Source organism: Neophocaena asiaeorientalis, unplaced genomic scaffold (genome assembly GCF_003031525.2).
Source record: "Neophocaena asiaeorientalis asiaeorientalis breed wild unplaced genomic scaffold, Neophocaena_asiaeorientalis_V1.1 scaffold86, whole genome shotgun sequence".
Taxonomy (NCBI): domain Eukaryota; kingdom Metazoa; phylum Chordata; class Mammalia; order Artiodactyla; family Phocoenidae; genus Neophocaena; species Neophocaena asiaeorientalis.
In genome coordinates this window covers 5,803,527-5,829,169 of record NW_020175039.1, presented here as the reverse complement: position 1 = coordinate 5,829,169, position 25,643 = coordinate 5,803,527, and the positions used below count along the sequence as shown (strand labels likewise).

The 25,643-nt window shown below is 37.7% G+C and overlaps 1 protein-coding gene across 3 annotated transcripts in view; it reads right to left on the bottom strand.

Moving 5' to 3' along the window:
* USP37 (ubiquitin specific peptidase 37) overlaps nucleotides 1–25,643 on the bottom strand; it is an 89,027-nt gene that overhangs the window by 44,674 nt on the left and 18,710 nt on the right. For all 3 annotated transcript variants that reach the window (XM_024763167.1, XM_024763168.1, XM_024763169.1), the window contains exons 7-13: nucleotides 23,093–23,271; nucleotides 22,676–22,753; nucleotides 14,126–14,223; nucleotides 12,515–12,599; nucleotides 6,572–6,733; nucleotides 1,905–2,036; nucleotides 1,622–1,745 (exon numbers count right to left, since the gene is read on the bottom strand). In XM_024763167.1, the coding sequence (XP_024618935.1) occupies nucleotides 1,622–1,745; nucleotides 1,905–2,036; nucleotides 6,572–6,733; nucleotides 12,515–12,599; nucleotides 14,126–14,223; nucleotides 22,676–22,753; nucleotides 23,093–23,271 (858 nt within the window). The remainder of the gene's footprint in view (nucleotides 1–1,621; nucleotides 1,746–1,904; nucleotides 2,037–6,571; nucleotides 6,734–12,514; nucleotides 12,600–14,125; nucleotides 14,224–22,675; nucleotides 22,754–23,092; nucleotides 23,272–25,643) is intronic.

Genomic DNA, 25,643 nt, shown 5'->3' with positions numbered 1-25,643 from the left:
AACACCCATTTATGATAAAAACTCTCCAGAAAGTGGGCATAGAGGGAACCTACCTCAACATAATAAAGGCCAAATTATGACAAACCCGCAGCAAATATCATTCTCAATGGTGAAAAACTGAAAGCGTTTCCTCTAAGATCAGGAACAACACAAGGATATCCACTCTCGCCACTATTATTCAACATAGTTTTGGAAGTCCTAGCCACGGCAATCAGAGAAGAAAAAGAAATAAAAGGAATACAAATTGGAAAAGGAGAAGTAAAACGGTCACTCTTTGCAGATGACATGATACTAGACATAGGGAATCCTAAAGATGCCACCAGAAAACTACTAGAGCTTATCAGTGAATTTGGGAAAGTTGCAGGATACAAACTTAATGCACAGAAATCTCCTGCATTCCTATACACTAATGATGAAAAATCTGAAAGAGAAATTAAGGAAACACTCCCATTTACCACTGCAATAAAAAGTATAAAATACCTAAGAATAGGGCTTCCCTGGTGGCGCAGTGGTTGAGAATCTGCCAGCCAATGCAGGGGACACGGGTTCGAGCCCTGGTCCGGGAAGATCCCACATGCGGCAGAGCAACTAAGCCCATGCGCCACAACTACTGAGCATGTGCTCTAGAGCCTGTGAGCCACAACTACTGAGACCGCATGCTGCAACTACTGAAGCCCGCACTCCTAGAGCCCGTGCTCCACAACGAGAGAAGCCACCACAATAAGAAGCCTGCACACTGCAACAAAGACCCAACATAGCCAAAAATAAATAAATTAAATAAATAAATTAAAAAACAAAACAAAACCTAGGAATAAACCTACCTAGGGAGACAAAAGACCTTTATGTAGAAAACTGTAAGACACTGATGAAAGAAATTAAAGTTGATACCAACAGATGGAGAGACTAGTTAGAATGGGCAGCATCAGAAAATCTACAAACAATAAATGCTGGAGAGGGTGTGAAGAAAAGGCAACCCTCTTGCACTGTTGGTGGGAATGTAAATTGATACAGCCACTATGGAGAACAGTATGGACGTTCCTTAAAAAACTAAAAATAGAATTACCATACGACCCAGCAATCCCACCACTGGGCATATACCCAGAGAAAACCATAATTGAAAAAGACACAAGCACCCCAATGTTCATTGCAGCACTATTTACAATAGCCAGGTCATGGAAGCAACCTAAATGCCCTTCGACAGACAAATGAATAAAGAAGATGTGGTACATATATACAATGGAATATTACTCAGCCATAAAAAGGAATGAAATTGGGTCATTTGTAGAGATGTGGATGGACCTACAGACTGTCATACAGAGTGAAGTCCAAAAGAGAAAAACAAATATCATATATTAACGCATATATGTGGAACCTAGAAAAATGGTACAAATGAACCAGTTTACAGGGCAGAAATTGAGACACAGATGTAGAGAACAAACATATGGACACCAAGCAGGGAAAGTGGCAGGGGGTGGTGGTGCGATGAAATGGGAGATTGGGATTGACATGTATACACTGATGTATATAAAATGGATGACTAGTAAGAACCTGCTGTATAAAAAAATAAATAAAAATCAAGAAAAAAAAGAAATAGAAAAAAATAAAAACAATTAGTACTCACATTCTGCATATAACCAGAGAATCTCTCTGCTGTAGCTGAAATGGCATTTTTAACCTTCTTGAGTAAATCTTTTTTCGTCTCTGAATTACAGATATCTTTTTTAACAAGCAAGTGTGCAAAGCGCCTGGTAAAAGAGACAAGTTTAGCAGGTTTTACAAAACACTGGATGGTATTATATTTTAAGGACTGCTAACAATGGCACATAAAATTTTAAGTGTCTAATACTCCATTATTCTATAATAAATAAGGTAAAAAGGTTACTCAGTAAGTACATAACAGTTACCTGATGAGTGCGTTGAGTGGAATTTTCTTCCATGGGATACCTTGCTTGAGCAAGTCATTTGCAAATGACTGGAGTGAAAACAGAGACTGTAAAATAGCATTCATATAGCAGGTATTTCCCAAATTGGAGAAGCTGAAAATGAAGGAAATAGTACTTTTGAAGACAACAGTAGTTCCTGAAGTATGTTCATCTGAGCAGGGGTTCTCCACTATAGCATGCATCAGAATCACCTGGAGGGTTTGTTAAAATACATATTGCTGGGCCCCAACTCCAGAGTTTCTGATTCTGTAGGTCTGGACAGGGAAGGTGCAAAAAATGTGCACTTCTAACAGGATCCCAGTTGATACTGATGCAGTATAACATTAATATAACTTAGTTTCATCTCAAGGAAAATTATACATTTTCAAATGAATGCCAAAAAGGACTGGGGACTTACCCAGAATATATATATGCTTAATGAGTACCGCCAAACATTATTCCAAAGTACATATTTAAAAAAAACTTTTGTTTGGAAATATTCTCAAACTTTCAGAAAAGTTGCACAGAATAATATTCTTTACCTAGATTCACCAATTGTTAACCCTTTTGTACTCTGTGCTTTATCATTTAACACCTCTCTCTATACATTTTTCCTGAACCATCTGAGAACAGGCTGCATAGATCATACCCAGTTAGTTCTAAACACTTCAGGGTTTATTTCAAAAGAACGAGAACATTCTCTTATATAACCAGAGTACAGTTACAAGCATTATAAAATTTAATGCTAACATAATACTCTTATCTAATATACCTTCTTTAATCCAATTTTGTCAATTGACCCCATGTTTCTTCACAGCATTTTTTTCTCCCTAAGCACAAGATTCAGTCCAGGATAACATAATGCATTTAGTTTTCATGTCTCTTTAGTTTTCTTCAATCTGGAATAATTCTTACATTTGGACTCAACTCTGTCATGTTGTTATAATTTTACTTATCTATTTGGTGTGTTTTAGAAATATTTCTTTTGGTTTTAAGAAAGGCTTTTTTTTAAGTGGTTATATCTGTATTTGTACTTTTTTATAGTGCTCATAACCCTTGTTTTTTAAGCTTTTTTTTTTTTTTACTATCTAGTCTGTCCATTTTAAATAGTACTCTTCCCTGTAACCAGTAAATAGCCCCTTCCCTGTAACCAGTGCTGCAAACAACCAAGATCCAGACCTATATTCAATATCTAGAAACTTAGTATTTGAATTTCTCTTTCTGAGAGTGATTTTTTTCTGTGCTTCATCTAAGTCTTTTACTCCTATATATTCTTTTTTCATGAAATCTCTTAAGCCTCTTGTCCCTGACTCTCAGCACCCACAGGCTTAAAGTGGTGGGAAACAGGAACACTGCTAGAATCTGCTTTGCTTCTCTACCTAGAAAGCAGTTTAAAGGTGATGGTATTCTTTGTCTCCTAGAATGCTAAAGGTTATATGTGTTTTTCTTTGAACTCCTCATACTTTTTATGTTTTGTGGGGGATTTGTGAGGAATACTGGAATTAGGTAGCCTCCATTATCCTCTAGACTTGGCAGTTTTCTACTCGGTATTTTTGTTTATTTGTTTGTTTTTTAAGGAGTCCTTAGTCCTGGGTATTTAGCTTACTTGAAATACTGCACTCAAATTCCTGCAAGGAGTCTGAAAAAAGGAAAGTTGGGTACAGGTAGTATACAGAAATTAAAGAAACACTGGAGGTAGAGAGGGAGCCTGGAGCACCAAGGGTAACTCAAGGATATCAAAGGACTCAGAAGGATATGAATGACAGAGACCAAAAATACACTATAAAATACACAGGAGGAGGCACTAAGAAGATGGGCCAAGTAAGATCAAGGTAGATAGAAATAAGATATGGATGAAAAATGGTCACAAAATAGGACAGACTAATATAAAAACGTTGTCTGGTAAGGAAGCAGCAAGATAATAATTTGAGGCAGAACAATTAGAGTGAAGAAGAAAGGAAATTAAGAATTAAACTGGAAGGTAAACATTTTAGAAGACAAGGCAAAAAAGAAGAGGCTCAGAGAAGAACAGTTAAGTAGAGAAGAAAGTGAAATGTTTTCACTACAAGTTTTATGTTTTTTTCTGCTAAAATATGAGGCAAATAAACTACTATGGATAAACCAAACTGGCAGACACCAGTCACTCAAGTAAAAAGGTAATCCGAAAGCTGGGGAAAAACAGTAATCTGAGTGAGATTAAAAACAAAAAAGCTGGTAGGTTTTGGGAAAGCAATGTGGTAAGAGCAATCAAAAATTTCAAAGTGCCTCTCTTAGTCTTTACAATTCTATTTCCAAGAATTTTTCCTATAGAAAAGTTCTAACAAATATTAAAAACACATGTGTATATAAATGTTCGTTTTAGCCTGGATTATAATTGGAAAAAAGGGGAATCTAAATGCACACTAACATGGTTAAAGGTTATGTACTAGCATAAGAGGATGCCCATAATTAATGTGGGGTAGAAAGAAATCAGGGAACAGAGAAGTAATATAGCATAGTGATTAAGAATGCAAGTGAACATGGTGATCATTTTGAAATGTACAGAAATATTGAATCACTATGTTGTGCACCAGTACTAACATAGTGTTGTAGATCACTTATAGTTCAAAAACAAATAAATAAACAAACAAACTCACAGAAAAGATCAGATTTGTGGTTACTGGATGTGGGGAGTAGGGGAAGGGGGAACTGGATGAATGTGGTGAAAAGGTACAAACTTCCAGTTATCAGATAAATAATTATAGGAATATAATGTACAACATGATTAATATAATTAACACTGCTATATGTTATATAGGAGAGTTGTTAAGAGAGTAAATCCTAAGAGTTCTCAAGGATTCTTGAGAAAGGAAAAAATATTTTTTCTAGGGAACTCTCCTACACTGTTGGTGGGAATGTAAATTGGTGCAGCCACTGTGAAAAACAGCATGGAGGTTCCTCAGAAAACTAAAAATAGAATTACCATATGATCCAGCAATCCCAATCCTGGGCATATATCCAGACAAAACTATAATTCAAAAAGATACATAAACCCCTATGTTCATAGCAGCAACTATTCACAACAGGCAAGACATGGAAACAAACTAAAATGTCCATCGACAGATAAATGGATAAAGAAGATGTGGTATGTATACACAATGGAATATTACTTGGCCATAAAAAAGAATGAAATAATGCCATATGCAGCAACATGGATGCAACTAGGTATTACCATACTAACTGAAGTAAGTCAGAAAGAGAAAGACAAATACCATATGATATCACTTATATGAGGAATTGGTTGGGGGAGGGATAGAGTGGGAGATTGGGGTTAGCAGATGTAAGCTATTATATATAGAATGGATAAACAACAAGGTCCTACTGTATAGCACAGATAACTATATTCAAGAGCCTATGATAGTATGATAGGGCTTCCCTGGTGGCACAGTGATTAAGAATCCACCTGCCAATGCAGGGGACATGGGTTCGAGCCCTGGTCTGGCAAGATCCCACATGCCATGGAGCAACTAAGCCCGTGCGCCACAACTACTGAGCCTGCGCTCTAGAGCCTGCAAGCCACAACTACTGAACCCGTGTGCCACAACTACTGAAGCCCGCACGCCTAGAGCCCATGCTCCACATCAAGAAAAGCCACTGCAATGAGAAGCCTGCGCACCTCAACGAAGAGTAGCCCCCCGCTTACAACTAGAGAAAGCCCACGTGCAGCAACGAAGACCCAACACAGCCAAAAATAAATAAATTAAGTAAATTAAAAAAAAATAGCCTATGATAAACCATCATGGAAAAGATATTAAAAAAACAATGTATATATATGTATAACTGAATCAGTTTGCTGTATAGCAGAAATTAACACAACATTGTAAATCAACTACACTTCAATTAAAAAAATATTTTTTTTCTTTTGTTTTATATCTATATAAGATGATGGATATTCACTAAACTTATTGTGGTAATCATTTCATGATGTATGTAAGTCAAATCATTATGCTGTACAATTTAAACTTACACAGTGCTGTACATCAATTATATCTCAATAAAATTGTAAGGAAAAAAATACAAGTGCAGTCCAACTGCCTAGATTTACTACTGCTGTACTACAACACCTCAAGTAAGTTAATTAACTTCTCTAAGGCTTAGTTACGTCATCTATAAAAACAGATTTTTTAATACGTCTAGCTCAGAGATCTACTGCGATGATTTAAAGAAAAAAATTCATTTAAATGCTTAGCACAGTCTCTGGCACATAACAAACACTTTAGATAAAGCTGCTATTATTATTATAGTTATTATACCATGGTCTCATTTTTGGGTGTTTAATAAGAATATAAGCATGAAGGGGCTGGGAAGGATATAAATAAAATTAATGTTGAAGTATCTCAGGAGATGACGTGTATGGGACTTAAGAATATGCACTTTCTGCTTTATGACAAATGTTTATATATATATGCATATATATTTTTTCAAAGTTTGAAAATTAGAGGCCACATAATGGACTGAATTTTATGGATGTGATAAATCTTTATAATAAGTGAGCAAATATTTGAGAACTAAATTAATATGACTCCTTTAATCATTTTTTTATACCAAGTAAAACATACTTCAGTTGAATCACTTTATAAAAAGAAAGCAAAATAGAAGAATTTACCTACCCCTGCAGTTGCTGCTGCTGGTGAGAGGAAAGGGGCACTCTTGGTTTGTTCCAGCCAGTGTAATCCTGGTTACACCTCAGTTTTTTAACAGAAAGAGGAGCTGGCTGAGGAAGAAATCCCAAACTTCTTTTGGCAGAGGGAGTTTGGCTTGAAATATTAGTCCTATAAAAAAGAAAAAAAGAAGAAGCATAACAATTTTGAATGTTACTTTTTTCCCCTAGTAGATTCAGAGAAGTCAAGGTCTAGGGGAAAAAAATCCTAAATTTGAGGAAATATCAGTAATAATGATCACCTGGGAGAAAATTTCACAAATGTAAATCAGCAAATCTGTTGATAGGGAGCTGAAGGCTCCCTACTGTACCTACATAACCTATAATCAAAATAATCCAAGTTAATGGCTTGAGAAAAGCCATAAGTTTTACTTCTTTATTCACTTTTATCCACTTAATGACTATCATACATTAGTTTACCTAGTCTTGAAAACATTTAGGCAGTGAACTTTTTCCAGTTAGACAACAAATATTCTTACCCAATCTCCTTGAGAACTTACTCTAATTTATATGCTTAGCAGTGAAAATGGTAGGAGTATTTTCATTTAAAGTTTTCCTAGATAGTGACTGTTTTCCAAAAAGGCTGTACTAATTTATATTTCCATCAGTAGTGAATTTCCCTTTCTTTACATGGTCTCCATTACATTATTATCACTCTAATGAGTGAAACATGATCTCATTGTTATTTTGTTTTATATTTTCCTGATTACTACCAAAGTTGAACATATCAATCTTTTCTTTATGGTTTCAATTTCTGTGTCTTAAGAATCACTCGCTAGGGACGTCCCTGGTGGTGCAGTGGATAAGAATCTGCCTTCCAATGCAGGGGACATGGGTTCAAGCCCTGGTCTGTGAAGATCCCACAGGCCGCAGAGCAACTAAGCCCGTGCACCACAACTACTGAGCCTGCAAGCCACAACTACTGAGCCCACGTGCCACAACTACTGAAGCCCGCATGCCTAAAGCCCATGCTCCTCAACAAGAGAAGCCATCGCAATGAGAAGCCTGCACCGCAACTAAGAGTAGCCCCCACTCGCCACAACTAGAGAAAGCCTGCACACAGCAACAAAGACCCATTGCAGCCAAAAATAAATGAATAAATTTTTTTAAAAAAGGAATCATTCTGTAATGTAAGGTCAGAGAAATGTTTTCCTATATTTTCTTTTAAAAGTTTAAAATCTTGTTTTCCCTCCTACTCAGGTCTTCAAGCTGTTTGGACATTTACTTTTTGCATCTTGTAAAGCAGGAATTAGGATTTACTTTTTTATAAGGAAAAACCAAGTGCCCCCAAACAACTTATTGTCTGCCTAGGCCATCTGTTAGCCAGTGTCTGGTTTTTTGCTCAAGAAAAAAAAATTGTGAAATAGAATACAGAAAAATATATAAAAATCAAATGTGTAACACTGTGGTACAAGATGTTGATACTGAGGGAAGTTTTATGTGTGAGGGAGGATGGGGGGTATTAGGTACACTTTGCACTTTCTGTTCAATTTTGCTGTGAACCTAAAACTGCTCTAGAAAGAAAAGTTTATTAATTAAAAATCAAGCGTGGAGCTTAACAATATTTTTATAAAGCAAACACATGTAAACAACCATTAATGTCAAAAACCTCCAAGTACCCCTTCCCAGTCACAACCCCATGCCTCTACCCTAAAAGTTACCATTAGCTTTCTATCAGTTTTATTTCTTACTATGTACTCCTACATATTGTAGTTTGGACAATGAAAGGTATATCTGTTTTCATCCTTTTGCTTTCAACCTTTCTCCATCTTTATACTGTAGTAGTCTTTTAAACAGCACATGGATTATTATTCTTCCTTTAAAATCCAGTCTTTCTCTTTAACTGAAATATTTAGTGTATTTATATTTAATGTCATTACTGATTTAGGTTAATAACTCAAAATCTTTGCCTACTAATTCTATCATATGTGTCATTTCTGAGTATTTATTAATTTTTCTCTTCTTATGAGTTATATTTTCCTGTTTGTAAGCTTAGTAATATTTTCTTGGATGTCAGACATTGTGAATTTTATCTTGTGGGGTGCTGTGTATTTTTTATTTCTATAAACATTCTCAAATTTTGTTCTGGGATGTGCTGAGGTTACCAGGAAACAGTTTGATCTTTTTCGATCTTGCTTTTAAGGTTTGTCATGTGGGAAAAGAGCAGCAATTCGTCTAGGGATAGTTTTTCCTCACTAATGAGGTAAGACCTTTCTTAGGCATTCAAACTGCTGCTATTAGGAACAGGAACTATGCCTGGCTTTATGTATACTCCAAGTATTATTCCCTTACATCCTTTTGGGTGGTTCTTCCCCTGGCCTTGACTAGTTTCCTCACCTGCATATGCTGCTCAGCACTCAAAATGAATACTCAAGGGGACCCTCTGCAGATCTCTGCAGTTCCTTCTCTGTGCAGCTTTCCCCTCTGGTACTCTGCTCAGTGAATTCTAGCTGCCCTTGGCCTCCCTGGACTCCTAGCTCCAGTTCTTCAACTCAGGAAGAGCACAGGGCTGGCTCTGCATGGTTCCCCCTCCTTGTGTAGCAACCTGGAAACTTTGACTAGGAAGCAAGCTGAGGCAGTCATAAGCTTAATTTGTTTCCCATCTCTCAGGGATCACTGTCCTTCACTGACTCATGTCCGATGTCTCAAGATCCATTGTTTCATACAGTTTGCCCAGGTTCTTAGTTGTTTCATGAAGGAGGGTAATCTGGTCCCTGTTATTCCATCTTGGCCAGAAGTGGAAGTCACCTTTAACTTTTTAATATGTCTATGTTAACTGTGGCCTCCTCTCAAACAAAAAATGAACTTAAAATGTTTTAATTTCCCTGTACTTTTCTCCACTCCTTTATTTCTTCTTATTGTATAATATTTTATTAATTTTTTGTTTTTAATTCTATCATCATCATTTTATAAAAACCATCAAAATGTATTTAGATGCATAGAATAAGCCTGGAAGGATATTAGTAACAGTAGTTGCCTCTTGAAAGAAAATGAACAAGCAGGAGTTAGGAGAGATTTATTTTTCACTGTACGCACCCTGAAACTTTTGAAGTTTCTACCATATGCCCTTATTACTTATACAAAAGAATAAATTTTAAAGGTATTTAATTTTTAAATATGCTTAACATTTTTTTTGCTCACTGATTTTTCTTACTTCTACTCCTTTTGTTCAGTATTCTCCTTGCTAAATAAATCCTGTCTTTGTATATCTAAAACCAGCAATTTTTTAGAAGTTGTTTTCATTTTTTTTTTTTTTTTGCGGTACACGGGCCTCTCACTGTTGTGGCCTTTCCCCTTGCGGAGCACAGGCTCCAGATGCACAGGCTCAGCAGCCATGGCTCACGGGCCCAGCCGCTCCGCGGCATGTGAGATCCTCCCGGATCAGGGCACGAACCCGTGTCCCTTGCATCGGCAGGCGGACTCTTAACCACTGCGCCACCAGGGAAGCCCTGTTTTCATCTTTTGAACTTAATAAACATGTCGTTCTTTTTTCTTTTTTTTTGGCTGCACAGTGCAGCATGCGGAACTTCCCTGACCAGTGATCGAAACTGTGCCCCCTGCATTGGAAGCACGGAGTCCTTCTTTTTTTAATTAATTAATTTAATTATTTTATTTTTGGCTGCCTTGAGTCTTCGTTGCTGCGTGCAGGCTTTTTCTAGTTGTGGCGAGCGGGGGCTACTCTTCGTTGTGGTGCACCAGCTTCTCATTGCGGTGGCTTCTTCTCTTGTGTGGAGCATGGGCTCTAGGCATGTGGGCTTCAGTAGTTGGAAGCATGGAGTCTTAACCACTGGACCACCAGGGAAGTTCTGTCTGCATTCTTTTTTTTTTTTGCAGTTCACGGGCCTCTCACTGCTGTGGCCTCTCCCGCTGCGGAGCACAGGCTCCGGACGCACAGGCTCAGCGGCCATGGCTCACGGGCCCAACCGCTCCGCGGCATGTGGGATCTTCCCGGACCGGGGCATGAACCCATGTCCCCTGCATCTGCAGGCGGGCTCTCAACCACTGCGCCACCAGGGAAGCCCCTGTCTGCATTCTTGAATTAAAATTTAGCTGGATATGGAATTCCTTGATATTATTACTCCAGTGTCTTCTGTTCCTATTGTTGCTAATGTCAGTTTTCCTTTTATAGACAATATTTTTCTTTCTCTTAGCTTTTAAAATTTCTTTACCCATCATCTTCTACAATGTGGATTTTAAAAAAATATATTGGCTGTTTGGCATTTGTTGAGGCATTTCAATGTGGACTTCCATCATTTTCACCCATTCTTTCTTTGACAAATTCCTTGCCTTTATTCTCCAGTCTTTTTCTTTTTTTTCCAAAATGCTATTAAGACATGGAGGGTAGACCAAGGAGCCCAACATAATTCTCTTAATTTCATTTACATTTACCATCTCCTCTCTGTGCTACATCCCATGATCATGCATTTTTGATGTGTTTAGTAGCTGTATCAGTCTGGACCTCTAACCTGCATAGGACTTTATATCAGGGGTTCAGAATTCTTGCCCCTATGCAGGTAACACTACAGCAGATGCCAATCATTGCAATTCCCAGTTTTGGGTTTGCTCTCTGTTTAGGGAGCATCAGGCAAGCAGCATATTTATGGTTCCAAACTCAGGTAGTTACACAGAAGTGTTGCGCCTTGGTTTACTAGCACAGAGAACAGTTTTAGATACCCAGCTTCACGTAGCTTCATATAAGAAATCAAATTCTAGTCTGGGGTCATGTTCAGTTCCCAATCTCATGCTGGTTTTGAAGACCCAGCCCTAAATACTTGACTCCAGTCTGTGTTTTGTAAGTGCTTTATGGCTTCAGCCTTTACTCAGTATTAGTTTGCTCACCAATCTGGAAATTTTCACCTTATCCTTGAGTGCAGCTTTGCATTAAAAGAAATTTTTATTTCCTCAATCATTCCTAGGTGCAATGAATATTCTCATTCTATTATTTTGAGAAGAAATTTGTATTGTATTTAATAAATTACTTGAAAACCAAATTTAGTTCTTTTTTTTTTCAACTTAGCTTCCTTTAAGATTCTTCTAATAAGCAGAAATGTCAAGCTTCCTCTGCCTTAAATTCAAAAAACTTATTTACCACTGCAGTCATAAAGTGCTTGACAGATACCACCCAAGGTTAAATATACCTAAATATACAATATCAAATTATTTATTTCGCCTTAATCATTTAATACAAATAATCCAGATGTCTTTATCACTTTGAATTAAATTCTAGTAAAAAACAAAATATGACTTAATAGGTCATTACACATCGTATCTATTATACACCATTACCCTCACTTTTTATCATTATCATTGCCCCTCTGAGCAGCATTCCATGATCACACCTCTTTGACAAGTGCTTAGCAGCTGCCTTACACATTCATACCCAATAAACCTCGAAAAATTTAATCTATATCTCTAGAATCAGCAATTAAATTTCTGACTAGCCTTTTCCAGTTAAAGATACCTACTAATGTGAAACTTTTGCTTTTTAAAGAAAATGCCTTAACTTTTGGTAGGTAGCTTAACAAATACACAGGCAACAAAGGCAATTTTAAAATGCCCCAAAGGACAGATCATATGTTCATCACTTGGAACAATGGAAAATACACTGGTCTAGTATCTGATCACACTGCCAGTCATAACCTGTGGCCTCAGTACAAATCTTCCCACACATCAGTTTATTCTTGTGTTGAAAAACATAAAAAATAAGAGTTTGAACTAAAACATTTCTAGAGTAGTTTCTAACTAAAATGTCATGAATCTATAATTCTCATCAATTTTGTTATTTTAAATTAGGGTATTCATTTACAGCACAATGCACAGCCCATCCCATCATTTAATATTCTGAAGAAGAAAGCTCTTCAAGTTCTTCACAAGGCATATAACCAATGCATACCTGTCTAGGTTAGTGCTGCCAGGAGGGTAGTCCTTGGATGCAGCTCTGCTACCATAAAAAGATGATGACTGCAAAGGTAAAAGCCCTAAAAAATGAACAGACACAGGAAACGTTTAATTCCTAAATCAACCATTCAAGTTCATTTAATAATAAAATTATGCATTGGGCCTGTTTATATTTAAATTCTTTTATTCCCCTTCTTTTCATCAAAATAATACATATATACACATGTTAAAAGATCAAACACTGTGGAAAACATTATAACAGGTCATAAAAGAATACTCTCCAGCCCTAAAGCTCCACAAATTTTGCTTCCAATTTCTGACCATGTTTTGAAACTTAGTTTTTCTGATTTCCTCCATAACATTAAATAATGTTTCTATAATTTCTTGATTTATTCATTTTTAAACAATATCAGCTGACTCCCTTTTTGAAAAATTAGAAATAATTTCTTACTTACATCACCCCTACTCTTGTTCTCCTCTCTCCAACCAATTACCAGTCGTGTTATTTATTTATTTTTTGGCCGTGCCACGTGGCTTGCAGGATCTTAGTTCCATGACCAGGGATTGAACCTGGGCCCACAGCAGTAAAAGCACCGAGTCCTAACCACTGGACTGCCAGGGAACTCCCCATCAATTCTGTTATTTTAGTTCTACTGATTAACTTTGCAACTTTAACACACTTAAACTTTCTACATTTTATTCCATGAACCTTTTTATCACTTGACCGTTTACTTCCTTCTCTCTCTCCTCTTCTACATCAACTTTTGTAAGACGTACCTTAACTTCAACAGTATTAAGGATCATTACATCTTTAAGTATTCTGTTTTCTAACTATAGGTTGATTGCAAAAACTTAAAACCAATAAGTGGACTTTACATAATGTATTATTATTTCAGAGATAAGAATTATATTAGAGATACTTCTTTCTGTAGGAGTCCAATGTTACAACTCTGAACCACTAAAAGGAGACCGTTCCTAGAGTCCTGATCAAATGAATTCTCGTAAACTCCTAAATTATCAAAATCATGCCGTATTTTAGCTTGCTTCAATTTAATTTCAAGTTGAACACAGTATTCAAATCAATACCAGATACTTGAGTTTTTAAGGAGTTTAGAGGATCAGAGAGATATGTTAAGTATAGGAAACACTAATAAAAATTCAGGGACAGTCTAACTTTTAGCTTTTGTAAAAACAAGGAACAAATGAACTTAAACAACTGCTTCAGGCAATAATTTCAAGATCTTCTGGAACTTCTAATAAGTAGCAACACTGATGAACTTTAATTTCAACCGCTTTAACTCCTTGGATTCATTCCATGGTTCAGGTACTTTGACAATGAAATAATTTAATTCTAGGTAGTTAAACAGGGGAAAAGGCAAAGCTTAAATTACTTGCAAGCAAAATAAAAATTCTCTTATAGTTCTAATATTTTAAAAAATATTTTAGCCAAGTACTAGATACAAATTGGTACCTGATAACTAGTACTGAATTACACAGTATTCCTGAATAATGTAGAGAAATATGCCCCAGTTTAGGTTTCTATTTCTAGTCTAATACAATCCATCATACAATAAATGAGTATCTTATAAAAAGACCAAATACTTACCTGATGTCCTATTCTCTTCTGACTGTTTCAAACTCAGCTGCTTCTCTCTACTGCTGGTTAAATACTTTCTTGAGGGATCTGTCATAGCCTTGTTGTTCCTACAGTTAATAATTTAATTCAAATATATATATGTATGAGAATGCAATTCTTAATTTTAAATAGTTGTCATTAAAAATCTACATTTCAATTGCCAAATTCATTGATTTGCTGGAAGTTAGGTTACAAGGTGTCAAAGCCTTAAGCAAATGAGGATAATAAAAATAAGCTTTCATTACCTAATCAAAAGCCAATTTAATCCATAACCCTGGTAATTAGGCAAAAATGAAGGAGTATTTTCTTTATACAAAAGTCAAACCAGAGACAGCAATATTATATAGGTTTTCTTAGCCGAAAGCAAGGCCAGATGAAATGATTCAGCTACTAAGACCAAAAGAATCAAGAACTAAGCTAAAAAAATTAAAATTAAAAAAAATTTTAAATAAATAAAATTTTTTAAAAAGTAAACTATTCAAGCTTGATACTGAATAGGTTTAAAAAGTAAAACAGGACTTCCCTGGTGGCACAGTGGTTAGGAATCTGCCTGCCAACACAGGGCACATGGGTTCGATTCCTGGTCCAGGAAGATCCCACATGCCACAGAGCAACTAAGCCCGTGTGCCACAACTACTGAAGCCCACGTGCCTAGAGCCCGTGCACGCAAGGAAGAGTAGCCCCCGCTCAACGCAACTATAGAAAGCCTGCATGCAGCAACGAAGACCCAACGCAGCCAAAACTAAATAAATACATTTATATATATATATAAGAAAAGTAAAACAAAATCCAAAATGTTCTTATAGTTTATGTAATTTGAAATACTATTTACTAAATGTCAACATTTCAATTCACAGTGATTAAACAATTTTAAGTTCATGAACACAAAATTAAAATTTCTTAAGCCCCCTTTCCCCCCTCTATTATTCCCAAATACCTGGACCTATATTAAGTAGAGTGGGTCCATTCAGAAACATGCTCTTGCTTTGATTAAAAGTGCTAATTTTAGGAGAACCATCATGAATAAAGCCTGTAAGCAGACAATGTAGACGCTCCACCCAGATTCCCTCTGGCCCCATTTTTGTGTCCTCTCGTCCACACCAATTTAGGTATTTTTTTGTTTGTTTTCAATTTTTTTTTATATTGGAGTATAGTTGATTAACAATGGTGCGTTACTTTCAGGTGTACTGCAAAGTGATTCAGTTATACATATACGCATATCTATTCTTTTTCAAGTTCTTCAATTTAGGGTTGTTTTTTTTTTAAATTTTTTGATAGCCTATACCTAGGGTTCTTCTTCACAGGATTGCCCTCAAGCTACTACAGAGACTTTGCCTGCACTCTCAGAGAGTCACAAGTAAGGTCAGGTGCTAAAGTATAGAAGCTCAGCTCCCCTGCCTTGGATTAGAACAGTTTTAAGGTGAAATTTATATAACAGATTTTTCTCTCTGGGATTAGGATGAATCCTAACCTCTGCATTTTTCTGCTCAGAGATCAGATTTCTGTCTGAGATCACACACATTCTTTGTTTCTTGCACTTCAATATCTTGCTTCCCCCACTCCCTTCCTGGGTATCCCCTGGGAATAATTCCTAAATAAATCACTTGCACACTACCCTCTATTTCAGGGTTTGTTTCTGGGGAACTTGATCTACAACAGTTAGTGCTAGAAGTGGGTCTAGGAAGCATACTGTCTAAGGACAGGATTCTGGAATTGGATCGATTGTTTGGCAATGGTAACAGAAATTCCATTCCTGGTGGTAAAATTTTTGGTATCCTATAGTGTTACACCACCAAGATTTTTCATATGTAGTGAACAACCTGGATAAAGTAGAAGAGAATATGGCTCATGCAATCTCTCCAGCATTTGAAAAATGTGGTAGAATGCACAATGGATCGTTAGGGTTATAGAAATGTTCTAAAACTGGATTATGCTGATAGTTGCACAACTCAATAAATTTACCAAAAATACAGAATTATACATTTAAGACAGGTGAATTTTATGGTGTGTAAACTGTACCTCAATAAAGCTGTTTAAAAAATGTCCCAAATTATTCCCTTCCTTGTACCCAAGTCCCCTATTAAGAAATGCAATCTATTTCCCCAACCCTTAATGAGGCTGGCCTTGTGATTTCCTTTTCCCAAACGAATGTGACAGACATAACAGCACATAAGTCCTGATGCTAAGGCTAAAGGCACCCTGCAAATTTCCACTCATTCTCTTGGAACCCTACCACTGCTTTGTGAATAATTCCAGGGTAACCTGCCAGGTGACAAAAGAAAACATGGCCAATCTCCCTCATCACCCCAAGCACTAGACAGCCAATGGCCAGTCATACAAGTAATGCCACCTTGGACCAGCCAACCCTTAGCCAACCTACCAACTGACCATGGATGCATGAGAAAATGAGAGAATCCAGCCACAACTGGCCAAGCCAGACCCAGATAAACAGAACCACTCAAGTGACCACTGACCCGTAAGCGATAATAGTTACTATTTTAAGTATCTTGTTATACAACACTAGATACCTGATACAGTGATATGGGGTAAATAATAATCATAAAGACTGTGAGTCATCAAGGGACTATGCAACCAGAGCAAGCCATCATGAGCTGGGTGCTATCATACCCACAAAGCTGTAAGATCAGGAAGTTACAGCAGTAATCCATCATAAAATGTGAGTGGTATATCCAAGCAAATAGGAATAGATAATGAGAACAGCCCTATTAGCATTCTGGTGACCAGCTGGAAGAAGAGGAAAAAACCTGTGCCTGGTTCATGGATGGATCATCTTCGTACATTGGTACAAGCTGAAAATGAACTGTTGCTGCACTGTAGCCCCACTAAGGGACTGCCCCAGAACACAGGAGGTAAGACAAAATCCTACACTGCGCAGTTTGAGAAATGCACCTCATTAACCACTTTGTGTGGAGAGAAAAGTGGGTCAATGGACCCCTGGATGGTGGCAAATGGTTTGGATGGATAGTCAGGGGCCTGGAAGGAATAAGACTGGAAGATCAGGGAGAAATGATTTATGGAAGAGGTTTATGGATAGTCATATAGAAGTATGTACAGGGCTTCCCTCGTGGCGCAGTGGTTGAGAGTCTGCCTGCCGATGCAGGGGACACGGGTTCATGCCCTGGTCCGGGAAGACCCCACATGCCACGGAGCGGCTGGGCCCGTGAGCCATGGCCACTGGGCCTCTGCGTCCGGAGCCTCTGCTCCGTGGCGGGAGAGGCCACAGCAGTGAGGGGCCCGAGTACTGCAAAAAAAAAAAAAAAAGAAGTATGTACAAAGGGTGAACATCTGTTTCACATGTTAATGCTCACCAGAGAACTCCACTAAAGACACATTAAGTCTCTTAATGTCTCCACTTAAGAAACAATCATGCAGGGTAACTTGTCCAGGAGATGCCATTCAATTTCTGTACTCAGCCATCCAAGTATTTCTACAAAAGGGCCCATGAATAACAGCCATGGTGGCAGAGATAAAAGCTCTGAATGCACCCTACAATAGGGGCTCCCCTTCAATAAGGCTGGTTTAGCTACTGATGCTGCTGAATGTCCAACTGGTCAGCAGCAGAGGCTGATCCCCAGCCCGTGATTGAGTACTATCCTTTAAGGAAATCAACCAGTCATTTGGTGATAAGTTGATTACATTAGACACCTTCCATCCCAGAAAGAGTAGCAATTAATTCTGGTTGGAATTGGCATATATTTTAGGTTTGCTTTTGCCTTTCCTGCCCACAGTGCCTTGGCTGCACTGCTATCTGAGGACTCATAAGAGTATATGATTTATTAACATGAAATCTCACATAACACCATCCTGGAACGAGAAACCCACTTTATACAAAAGAAAAGGAGGTACAATAAGGGCATATGACCAAAGGCTCCATTGGTCCTACCACATACCATATTACCTCAAATCTGATGGCCAACAGCCTTTAAAGGTGCAGCTTACAGATGATCTCATTAGGAACTGGGTGCCCTTCAAGACACAATATATAGCACAAACCAACAAGCCATTACATTTATAGAGAATACATGGGTCTGCAAACCAAGAAGTAGAAGTAGGAATGCCCCCACTAAATATCACTCTTGAGCTTCTTGTCCCCTCAATTTAGATTCTGTGGGTCTAGAGGTCCTGGTTTCCAGAGTGGGGACTTTTTCAACAGGGGGACAGGAAGAGTCCCATTTAATCTAAAGCTATGGCTGCTACCTACTCATTTGGGGCTTCTCATGCTGGCAGATCAACAGGCAAAGAAAGGAGTTACCATACTGTAACTGACTTTGATTATTATAAGGGGCAGGGTTGCTGCTATATAATGAGGGCAGGAAGAATATGCTTGGAATAAAGGAAATTCACCAGGGAATCCTTAGTGCTCTCATGCTCAGTTTTAACTCTGAATGGGCAATTATAGCAATCATAACCTGAGAAGTACACAGTGACCAGGGGCTCAGCCCCCTCAGAGAAGAAGATCTCAGTCATACCACCAGGCAAACCATTAAGACCAGAAGAAGTGTTAGTGGAAAATGCAGTGAATCTAGAATGGATGGTAGAAGTAGATAATAATATCAGTTATAGCCTCAAGGCTATTTGTAGCAATAAGGACAAAAAGAACTGCAGCTCATCCCACTAACCCTCCTTTCTTTAATATTCTCACCCAGAAATTGAAAAGCATCAATGTGAAGAATCTATAATAAGATGGAATGAACTTAATAGTGATGCTCTATCAGAGCCCCCTCAGATCGCTGTTTATACTTCTCACGCATCTAGACTATTATGTCTTCAACTGCCAGCACGTGCAGTTCTTCAGAAGACTGCCTTTGGGCTATTTCAAATATTTTACGCATCTAGGCAGAGCCAAAAGCCCCAAGGCAGCTGTTAACCAAAAACAGTGCAGTATGGAAATATGAAAGCCCATCTTCCTTACTTCTAGTTGAAAGAAGCCCAGACCTCCTGCTGGATCAAGATGAGGCCCACTCTCTGTGGGACTTTTTTTTTTTTTTCTGTGGGACTTTTATCTAAGGTGACATCCTTAGTTGGCTTCTTCCCCTTCCCAGTCCTGCTTTCCTTACTCTGTTACTGGTCTCGCCTATGAGTACTTCCTTAATAAGGCGCTTGCAGAAGTATGTTCATCTAGAGCCTGCTTCTAGGAAGTCCAAACTTTAAAAAATTTAATTGTGATGGTATAAAAAGTATTATTAGCCCAGAACAAGGATTAGAAATTTAGGGTTCATCAGACAACTCAAAGTGGAACAACTGAGACTTCCCCAAAGTGTGGTGAATAAGGTGGACTGGCATGCAAAGTCCATTACTACCACCTTTCAGTGTACCTCCCTGTTCTACAGAAGCCAGAAAACTAAAAAACTACATTTCCAAGTTAGTGTTTAAGATTTAAGGTAAATTACATATACTTGTGCAAGATATGGGAAATGGAAATAGGGAGAGGTCATGTGTTCTGCTACTTCTGGTGGTTAACAACAACGTGAGGGTATCTAGTTTTCCTGTAGAGGATTTCCGCATTTGGCAGTGGCAGCACAGTTCTAGAGATAGATAACAGTTTTCATGCCAGCTTCCAATTCAGCTGTTCACTTCATGACAGCCAGGAGCATCTTTGGTGACCTGATCTGGGGCATGGCTCTCAAAATCATTCCTGAAAGCTTAACCTAGAGTCTACATTTTCAGCTTTCCTAATGATTCTGTAAGCCATTTAATGCTCTCTGTATGGAAATACCTTTGTGTGTAAACTAGCTAGAGTGAATTTTGTTCCCTACAACTGGACTCCAAATACACAAATTTTGTTACTAGAAGTGGGATGCTACCATAACAAACCTATAATATGCAGAACTAGCTCAGTAGGAAGGTAGAGGGTAAGAACACAGATATTACAGACTGGAAAGCTGGTGACTATTGTTATATTTCAGCAAAATATTTACAGAACTGTTGTCTGTAATGTCTTGGGAGGCAGACCTCAAAGGAAAAGGTTGAGACAATTAAGAACACTGGTCTTTCTTACTGCTTTCAGTGAGGTTCTATTCAGGACAGATAAATCTGGGCAAGAACTAGCCAGCTTGCAATCAAGGATGAAAAGGAATACATTTCTCTGTGCCAATGGCCTAGAATTAAAATTGTGTGGTAACTTGAGACCATATGGGACTAAAAAAATCCAACTGCTTCTAATTCTCAAATTGAGGCAATGATAAGAGGTAACTGGAGAAGTAGTTTTGTGAAAAACTGATGTTAATATTAGGGAAAACTGTGTGAGGGGTATACAGGTACATTTTATACTATCTTTGCAACTTTCCTGTAAATCTAGAATTATTCCAAAATTTAAAAATTTATTAAAAGAACCAAAATAACAACAAAAATATTGGCCCTAATTCTTTCTCAAGCCTATAAAAGCCTGCTTGTTCTACCTTTAAAGAAACTTCTAGACTTCTAAAGCTTACAGATTTCTAACTTCCAGAACTACACCAGCATGACTTAGGCTACAAAAGCTGAATGGCTCCAAAGAACATAGTCTTCAAAACCCCCTTCAGCTATGGCCTTGAAAGATAACAGACAAAAGAAATCAATCAAAGGGCAAAGCCAGGAGTCCTATGGAGTAAAATGAGCAAGTGTTTCTCCCAGAGGATAGGACAGAGACTGCTCCATGGCTAATGAAGAACTTATTCCACTGCTTTCACTGTCTTCACAATTTCTGCCTAACAAGATTTTATCTCTGCTATAGACCAATGACTCCTCAGTTTCCTATTCTTATGTTTTCTAAACGGTAACTTTTATTGTGGTTATCCTGTGCCTACTCCAGCAATGTATAATGAATGATATGCGTATGGAGATGAAGTGAGGAATGCAGATTAACCTGCCTCTTAGTTTTTACGTGTTAGACCATGAGGCGCATGGTCCAAGGCACACCTGGACCTTATGGAGAGAACTGCACATAACCCAGAGATCCTGGACTCTGAGCTGGATACAATGACTAAATGAGACATGGAGGTTGTCTCCAGCAGGGTGAAGGTATCCTGGACTCTGAGCTGGATACAATGACTAAATGAGACATGGAGGTTGTCTCCAGCAGGGTGAAGGTATGAGTACTCTATATACGGGAAGAATGATAAACAGAGGTAATTCTGTGGCTAGAAGAGTAAATATGGCAGACTGTTAGTTGTCCCCAAATAACCATTGTAGTCTTCTGCCATAATAGTAGAATTTGGGCTAGGCATTTCCCAGACCTTCTCATAACTTGATATAACCACATGACTAAGTTCCAGCCAATGTGATATGTACAACAGTGGTGTGTACAATTTTCAGCCTACACAAGAGCAGTATGCCCTCCCTTTGCTCCTTTCCTCCTTCCCAATAGGAATACAGACATGAGAGTGGAGGCTGAAGCTATCCTGGTTCATAAAATGGAAGCTACTTATTAAGAATGGCAGTTCAAGAAGATAGAAGGAACTTGAGTCCATGGTCATTGTAGTTTAAGATACCACACCAGTCTTATCACCTACCTAGATTTTTGTATCTGTTACAGCAACAGAACCAAGAACCCAATTACTATATAAAGTTTCTTTATCTTTTTCACAACTCCTTTCTGGTGACCCTTTGATCTCGAACACCAGTTAACTGAATAGCAACTGATTTCTGTTAAGGTATTACCTGGCAACTGTGTAATAAGTTTTCTCTCCCAAAAGACAGACAGACAGACAAACAAACAAAACCCACAACCCACCCATTATGAGGAAGAGAACTGTGAGCTGGTGACTATCCTATTACAGGTATGCCCTCTTGTTCAATATAAAAAATAGCTCCAAAAGATTGATGCTCCTTGCCTAGAACCTATGCAAGGTTTTATTTTTTTATTTTATTGGAGTATAATTGCTTTACAATGTTGTGTTAGTTTCTGTTGTACAATGAAGTGAATCAGCTATATGTATACCTATATCCCCTCCCTCTTGGACTTCCCTCCCAGCCCCCCATCCCACCCATCTAGGTCATCACAGAGCACCAAGCTGAGCTCCCTGTGCTGTACAGCAGGTTCCCATCAGCTATCTATTTCACACATGGTAGTGTATTTATGTCAAACCTAATCTCCCAATTCGTCCCACTCTCCCCTTCCCCCACTGTGTCCACATGTCTACCTAAGCTAACTTTTCACATGAATAAGGTAAAAAAAATTTTTTACAGGTAAAGGGAAGAGAGAAGGAAGGGGGTCCATGCTAAAAGAGCAGCCAACAAGAAACACTTATCTAGAGTTCTTCAGCTCTATCCTTCTTCTAAGTGCTACAAATAAAAAAAGCTAGGATGGGAAAAGTGCACGGAAATGACCAAAGCAGTACTAATGGCCAAACCCTCTCCCTATTGAGCCCACAACCTACTGTCACCAAAATACTCTAAATCCTGTTCTTCTATCTTTGGGATTCCCATAAACTGAACACCATCCCAATCTTCTCCAGTGGTTGCAATTACCAATATAAGAAACACTGATCTAGTGCCATAAAAGTTCTTAAAGCGACTTACGACGATGAATCATTTTCTTTAGGGTAATCTTCATTCAGCTCTGAGCCAGATGATAGCATTCTTTTCCTCTTTTCAGTCCTATAGAGAACAGAGAAAAAACGTTATTTTTAAAAAGTTGTAATTCATACTATTAAAAAGTATAAACCAACATACTCAAGAACAAGAACCGTGACTACTGCTATCTAATTCTCTACACCATATTTAAATTAATATACTGTGTATCTGCAAGCTCTATACGTGTCACTAACATAAATCACAAGACAAATACTAATTATCTCCAAAAAACACACTTCACACTTTCTTCTTGTAACTGGAAAAATCTTCTTTTTCTCAAATTATTGGTCTTTCTAAAAGGCCTGAAAAACATTTATAAACAGGCAGAGCTAATGACTAAGAAAGAAAAAAAGTCTTTCATACCTATTTTCTAATAACCCTGATCTAAGAGGTGTGGATGTAGATGTCAAAGAGGGAACTGTCCGGGTAGCAGTTACTCCACTTCCTGCTGCGGCCTTAATCGATCCTCTACCTGGATTACCAAGAACTTTTCGAAATGGAATATCATCTTTAGTTTCCAAACTTCCTCTTTTTGAAGAGACCTATAAGAATAAAGTTTAACACAGCCAGTTCTTCAAATTAATTGGCATACTTTTAGACCGGTGATCCTCATATAGGGAACTTTTAAAAAATACCCACAACTGGAGACCCAACTCCAGAGATTCTAGCCTATCTGGTATGGGGGTGAGGCCCATTCATCAGCACTTTTTTTAAAGCACTCTAGGTGATTCTAATTTACGGTCAGTGTCAGAAATTAAGCTTGACGCATATTTTCCTATAGTATTCTTGTAAACTTACAAATTCCACAGCATTCCTGGAAGCAGAAAGGAATTTGTTTCGAATTACTGATTAAAAAAAAAGGACTCACATACACAAGACAAGGTTCTAGTGACCAGCATGAAAACACATCTTTAGGGAAAAAAATCCAATTTTGATAATTTAAAGTGACATAAATGTGAGAAAAAGGAGCAATAATGACATTTGGTTGCCACAATTTAAATGCCAAGTCATATGTACAGCATATGACTTTTGAGGGGGTTCTAGTTTGGAGAAATGAAACAAATATATATAACAATGGGGAGACTGAAAGTGAAATAGAGCCTACTGGCAGAAGATGAATCAAAGAATCTACCCCCAAAACACATTAAAAACATTCAGAGTTAATGCACACTTTACACATATTAGTTGGGAAACAGTGGTTTTGACCAGCATTCTGCCAGTTAAGTTTTATAACTCTACATTAAGAGCTATGTGATTATCTCTATGGAAAATATTGCCAATTACCTTCTACAGAATTACAATCTTAGAAGAAGAAAGAAAAAAATCTCTGAGGTCATCTGGATGAACGATTTAAAAGTTAAATTTATTTTCAAATGGGTAAATCATTCTCAAGATTCAAAAAAAATAAAAATACTATTATAAAAGCCATATACTGAGAAGTCTCATTATCACCCCAATGCCATTCACCCAGTTCTTCCACTTCCCATCCTCCTACACCTTATAAGTATTCTATTGTTTTTTTATGCAAATGAAAATCAATATTTTATTCTTGTTATACAAACAGTAGCATACTATATGCATACTGTTTTGCATATTTTTCAACCTTTTTTGACCATGACCCCATAGCGAGAAATATTTTACATCACAACATATTACACATACACATAAATAAAACCAGAAGTTTCAGAAACCAATACTTTTCCTTACTATGTATAATACCTTCTCTATTGTTTTCTCCTCTATTCCTTTTTTACTTAATGCTAGTCACAATCCACAAAATTGATTTTATAATCTCACTAATGGGAATCATTATTTGTGGAAGTATATTTGCTTCTGCTAGATGTAATGTTAACATCTGCTAGATGTTAACACTTATAGTTTAAATATTCTAACACGTTAAATTTCTACCTGTAAATGGATCAATCTCCAAGTAATTATAATGAGTGAAAAACCCAGACAAAAAAAATTATACACTGATCCCATTTATATAAAACTCTAGAAAATGCAAAGTAATCTAGAGTGACACAGAGCAATTCACTTGTGGCTTAGGGATAGGGGCCAGACAGGGAGCTAGAGAGAAGGATTACAAAGGGGGATGAAGAAGCTTTTAAGGGTTATAGCTATGTTCACTAGGTTATGGTGATGATTTTTGCGGGTATGTACATAAGTCAAAAATGTATCAAATTGCACACTTTAAATATGTGCAATTTACTGCATATCAATCGTATCTCAATTAAAATGTAAAAAAAACAAAAAAACCCCAACTTGTAAAAGGAAATTAACAAAAATGAAATCTTATTCATTGATTGCTTAGTCCAGTAAATGGTTTAAGTAATCAATCTATCTGCACAGCCAAACAGAATTCATGCTTTTACTTACAGGGGAGCTTCAAAGTTTCTTTTCACACCTGGTTTACCTTTGTTAAGACAAATTAAAAGAGACACAGGACTGCTAAGCTGCAATAGTGCACAGTAAGTCTCATGGCTGGCTGAATATTTATGAAAGAAAAACTGTTTAAAAACCAAACAGGGGCTTCCCTGGTGGCGCAGTGGTTGAAAGTCCACCTGCCGATGCAGGGGACACAGGTTCGTGCCCCGGTCTGGGAAGATCCCACATGCCGCGGAGCAGCTAGGCCCGTGAGCCATGGCCGCTGAGCCTGCGCGTCCGGAGCCTGTGCTCCGCAACGGGAGAAGCCACAACAGTGAGAGGCCCGTGTACCGCAAAAAAAAAAAAAAGCAAACAGAAGACCCAACAACAGTCTGGTATCATATAGTATAGAGGCAAAGTTCATAATGTAGAACAGACCCAAAACGCATCAAATAATAGCAGCAAACATTTATGGGGTTGTTAGTATACGGTATCACAGGCTAAGCACTTTTACAACATGCATTATCTCATAACAACCCTTAAAATA